The sequence below is a fragment of the Cryptomeria japonica genome, chromosome 1 (assembly GCF_030272615.1).
Source record: "Cryptomeria japonica chromosome 1, Sugi_1.0, whole genome shotgun sequence".
Classification (NCBI taxonomy): Eukaryota; Viridiplantae; Streptophyta; class Pinopsida; order Cupressales; family Cupressaceae; genus Cryptomeria; species Cryptomeria japonica.
Window position 1 is genome coordinate 597222401 of NC_081405.1, and position 5630 is coordinate 597228030.

Sequence of the window (5630 nt, forward strand, 5' to 3'; positions counted from 1 at the left end):
TATCTATATTTTAAAATATCTCTGTAAAAAATGCCCAATGATATAAATAAATAAATAAATCCAACTAAACTAAAAAAGATAATGGGTATAAGTTATGCATTGGGGTACTTAGTTTTATGAAATTATTGCAAGCTACCAATATTTTCTTGATAATTGATGGTTAATGTAATGTTGGAAGAAACAAACTTTAATATTAGATATCTTTTAATTATCTATAAGCATATAACTTATAAGACAAAATCTTAACTTTATTATTTATGATAATATAAATATTATTAAAAATTAAAAAGAGGTCAAATATCATAATTAACTCGAAGAAACTAATAACTTGTTTGATCCATTGTTACAATATCCATAGCAAAGAGAAAGATAATAGAAAAAATTAATAATTTGTTTGATCCATTGCTGTAATATCTTTATCAAAGAGAAATATAATAGAAAAAACTAATAACTTGTTCGATCCATTGTTGTAATATCCATACGAAAGAGAAAGGTAATGAAAAAAACAAGTAACTTGCTTCATTTGTTGGTTGCTGTAATATCCATACCAAAGAGAAAGCTAACAACTAATATATTTATATACATAAATTATATTATATAATTTATAACAAAGAAACAATTTAAAAAAACACAAGATATCTATTTACCATTTAACAAATAAATGCTAATAAAAATAAAATCAATTTAAATACCTTAAATTACATCTAAATTGTACACAAAACCTTTTCAGAAAATAAAATATTAAAATAAAATTTTAAACTACTCCATACCTAATTATTTAAAAATAAAATGTTATAAATTAGCTGTATCCTCATGTGTTACTCTATTTTTATAATTGAATGAAGCTGATAGAATTAGTTGTCTTCTCACGTTACTCTTTTTTTTTCGCCCTCATAAATAAAAAATCAGATCTATATTTGAAAAAAAAAAGGGTACCCTTACATTACTTTTTCATGAATTATAAACAATTCTGATTAATACAAATCAAATCCATCAAAAAAAATAAAAAATAAAACATAGAATAAAAAACCACGGTAAAATATTTAAAAAAAAGTTGTAGTAGTGAAGGAAATTTAGGTTAAACTTGTTTTCTTATCTCTAATTTGTGTAAAAGTCGGTGTGGAGAGCCACCGGCTCCGTTCCGTTTGCTCTCAACAATCCCGCGTAAAAAAAATTAATTAAAAAACCGAAAAATTGAACTCAAGGGAAAAATCAAATCCGTTTGATCTCGATTTTCTTTAAAGCAAAGAAAGACGCCGTCAATATAAGCGGCAACGAGCATTCCGACGGCCTACTTTTCGGACGGATTTTACGTTGTTTGACGCAATTTTTGCACCGACTTTCTGCCTTCTTTTTTCGTCACACGCTCCCCAATTAATTTCGCAGGTCTTCTGATCGATTCCCGCCCCGTTTATTAAAGCAACCCCCCTCCAAATCCTCATTCTCCCACAACGTCTTCTTCCCCTAAAAAAAATATGCAGGTTTTCAAAGCAGGATAGGTATACATGTTATTTGCAGATTGTTTACATCAGAGGGCTTCTTCTTCTTTAGAGCTGGAAACAGGTCTGAGAGAATCTGCGTGGAGTTTTATTTTTCCCCACTTCATTTTCAGGTTTTTTCCCCTTATTTTTGCCGTTTCCGCTTTAGTTGGCCTGTTTTTTGCCGTCGTTTTCTCTGATTGTTTGGGGTTTGGTGATTCTGCAATGGCTCAAGACCTCCTGCTATAAAATCCCCTGATTTAACTAGCGGTTTTAAAAGTTTTAGTTTTAATGTCTTGTGCAAATTAGGTCAAGTATCAAAGCCGTTGCCTATTCTCTTACGGTTTTTGTCCTTGAAGGGTAGGTTTTGTCATATATTTTACGGTGAAGGGATTTAGATGGCAAGTCCAGGGTTTGAAACTGTTGCCCTGTAATAATCCGAATAATCTCAAATATTGGATGCTTATTTTTTGTGGCATAGTGTTAGAGATGAATAGCTCTAGGGTTTGAAAGGATTTAAGTCTATATTTTCCCCTTCTCTTTAAATCTGATAATCGGGGTTTTAAAGTGGTAGTAGGATAGGAAATTTCTAGGTCTGGGGCCTAAGTGTAGCCTACAGGATTTAGTCAAATCTAAAGGTTTGAGAGGATTAGTCCGCATTTTCCAGATTTTGAAGCTTAAATCCTGCTGTTCTCCTAAGAAATCGCAGGGTTGAGAGGACTGCCCTGCATTTTTTACTCAAAAATCACGGTTGTAAAGGATTTTTTCTATATGTTTGGAAAGCCCAGGCTTTAAAAGCATTAACCTGCATTTTTCTTGGCAAGCCACGGTCTGAAAGGGTTTTGCCTCCAGATATTATTAAAATTTGTGGATTCAAATAACTTTTCATTAGAAGTATCTAGAAGCTTGAAGAGTCTAGGCGCAGGAGCCTCCTCCTTGAGGTTTCGGGCGCCGATCATGGTTTTGCTTTGAGTCCATTCTGCGGCTCATAAAATCTGCTACATTTTGTGGTCGCGAGCCTTGATTTGGCACGGCATTTTGTACGAAGATGCTCAAGAGCAATGTTTGGCAAGACGTTGAGGCGACGAAAGGCGTATCTTTGTCCAAAGAAGTGCATTTCAGAGGAGTACGGAAGCGGCCGTGGGGGAGATTTGCCGCAGAGATCAGAGATCCGTGGAAAAAAACGAGGGTTTGGCTCGGTACGTTTGATACAGCAGAAGACGCCGCCCGTGCCTACGATAATGCGGCGCGGGCTCTTAGAGGTGCAAAAGCGAAAACAAATTTTCCTGTTCCCTGCGATGATCAGAGCACGAGCCAAAGCAGCACTGTAGAATCCTCCAGCGGGCAAAAAAATAGCCTTTCGAAGAAGAGCACAGGGAGCGGCGATCTAAACAGAACAGGCTCTCGTTTTGTGAAGGCCAGGGTTTCCAAAGACGTCCTTAATGGCAAGCGAGTCAATGGAGAGAGAAGTACTGTATCTAAGAGATACAGGAGAGGGAAGGTTGCAAATGGTGGCTACGATTGGGCGAATGGTGTTATGCCGCCGCCTTTAGGGTTTGATGCCGCGGCTTGCCATAGCGATTGTGATTCATCATCTTCTGTTGTGGATAATGACGCCCTTGAGGCTGCTTCATGCGATGAAATGCCGTTAATTGAAGGCAATTCAGAAATGGTCAGGCTTTTTAATAGGCCCGAAGAGCGCAAGTTTTTGCTGCCGGATTTGAACCTGACGCCTTGTGACTGTGACGACGACGACAAAGACTACAGAAATTTTTGGGGCATATCATTGCGTCTGTGATGGTATGTTTGACTTGTTTTTCCTCCTCAAGTTTGTGGTCGCAAGCTTAATTTGAATCCTGCTTTTTTGATTAGTAGGTGTTGCTTGTGTGGATTTGGCTGTCTGAATCTGCGGGCTTTTCCTCTGATTTATGTAAATGGGCGCTCTTGCCTGGGAACTTTCATTGCTTCCCATGTTTCGGGGAAATCAGTAAAAAATTGCGTTAGAAATACTACAGCAAATTGCAATCCCATTTTTGTGTCATAGGAGCATAGGCAGATCTATATCATCTGAGGCTTGTGGTTGAGTCCGAATGGTCTCAGGCTTAGTTACATGGGCCTTTACTTTTTGACTATAATGTACAAAGAAGAAATGGGTAATAGAATATTGCTATTTCAGTATATGATTACATGAATTTGATGAAATTGGTGCGAGATTAGAGTGTGGCTCTTTCCAATTACAAGGAGGTCTTTTCATAAATATTCATATTCTTCTCCTGCAAAACCTTATAGAATTGTTCGTCATCTATAATAGGTGAAATGCATCTAATAGAACTGTAGTGTAGGTTTAATTCTTAGATGGGGGTTCTCTTTAAGGAATCTTAATCTTTGCAAAAATTCAATGTTTATTTTAGATCTGATGTGTACATTGGTACCTTTCTATCGCAAAGAGATCTCTTCAGATTGTAGATTTGTTTCCTTGTTGGAAGAGTAAAGGAACAACCTTCCAAATATTCATTTGAAAATGCAATTTGATTAAATTGCAAAATATGTATATATTCTATAATAAATTTCTTACAATTTGCCCAAATATAAAAGAGTGCGAGATTAGATGAGATGAGATCGTCTTTAAAGTCTGGCCAAGCTGGCCGGTTGTAATAGTCAAAGACTCCAAACTGATATTCTGGTTAAGAAGGCTTTTCTAGTTGTCTTTATACAATAAATTCCTTTCTGTTTGATTCTTTTAGTTCTAGAGTGATTGTGCTAAGCTTATAAATGCAAACAATCGTCTCTGTAAGTGTTTGTGTAATTGTGCCTTTTATCATTTTATATTAGACAAATCAAATGAGATTTTATTAATTGTGAAACCCAAGGACTTCGTATCAATGTAAATGTCTCTGCTTATTTCTGTTTAATTGTTGACGAGTCAAATAAAACTTCTAACAAATTATGGCTACATTTTCATGCATGGTAAATAAAAACATGTGGAATTTCAGTATTCATCATACACTATTATGTATCAATGAAGATTTTTCTATATTGGTTACAACTTTTCTATGCATTTTATGCCTGATACCAACATATTGTTAGAAAGCCTTAAGGGACTGCGTATTATCCTTTACGTAAGTTGACGCTACTTGCAAAATGTTGTAAGGTGTTTTGGATCATTACAAAATAGCTACTTTTGAGGTCTTCTGTTCGGTTATATCTATACCATGGCTTAGCCTTTGGTTCTGCAATCATGATTTTTGACTGTTGACAATGAGGAAAGCTCACACTTTCACATTTTTATTAAAGAGGTGTAAGAACACCTGGTTGTTTGCTTTCTTTGTAGAATAAGCTGGCTTTCTTTATAAAAGAGGTGAAAGTGCAGCCTGTGATGGCATTATTTGTTAATAAGCAATGATTTTAATATCTGTGGAACATGATAAAATTGCACCTATGAGGTAACGTGGACTTCATGATGCTTGTGTTCTTCGGCTGCAAAAATGTTTATATCTGCTGCCCATGGAAAATGTTTTCTTAAATTATCTGGGTCCTCTGTTCAGAAGACCAAGTGCCCATCATGGGTTCATAGTCATATTTGTTTTCAAAAAGTGATGACAGGGATTAACCTATGCTCTCTCATGGCACGCTTTTCACCAGTACTGTTGCTTCAAAGTCTACAAATGAACGCAGCTAATATAAGACCGAGCGAACGCTTCCCTAACGCTAACATCTAAACAATCCGGCCATTAATCCATTTATAAAATTTCAACTTATAAAATTAATCATCGTGATAAGATGTTAAAAATATCAAAAACAGAGGGAGAGCTAAGGGCATTTATGGTGCAACGTGTCAAGTTACTATATTAACAACCTGCTAGAACACTAAATGTATTGGACGGCTTTCAAGTGCATGTAGTTGATGGGCTGTTATATTAGCAACTTCTCTTCTAGAGAACTGACTTGGATTATGTTCTCACTTACTAATGCTCAATGGGGTCATTGCCTCAACCGATGGGACATTCTGTTATATTAGTACATAAGATCATAGGCTTTTCATATTATATAGCCTGTTGAACCAGAGCATTAGAGAAGTAAAAATATTCGACATTCTGCAATTAATTGGGGCACTAATGTAGCAGTATACATTATCTTCATCTGCTCTCTTGC

General features: G+C 35.8%; 1 protein-coding gene across 1 annotated transcript; it reads left to right on the forward strand.

Moving 5' to 3' along the window:
* The first annotated feature begins 1286 nt into the window (after positions 1 to 1286).
* LOC131027853 (ethylene-responsive transcription factor 3) lies at positions 1287 to 3656 on the forward strand. Its single transcript, XM_057957955.2, has one exon. It carries the CDS (start codon positions 2527 to 2529, stop codon positions 3274 to 3276), a length of 750 nt encoding a protein of 249 aa, XP_057813938.1. The 5' UTR covers positions 1287 to 2526; the 3' UTR covers positions 3277 to 3656.
* The last annotated feature ends 1974 nt before the right edge of the window (positions 3657 to 5630 follow it).

Bases quoted from the DNA above. Each gene is read 5' to 3' on its own strand.
- LOC131027853 (XM_057957955.2), top strand. From the start codon at position 2,527: ATGCTCAAGAGCAATGTTTGGCAAGACGTTGAGGCGACGAAAGGCGTA.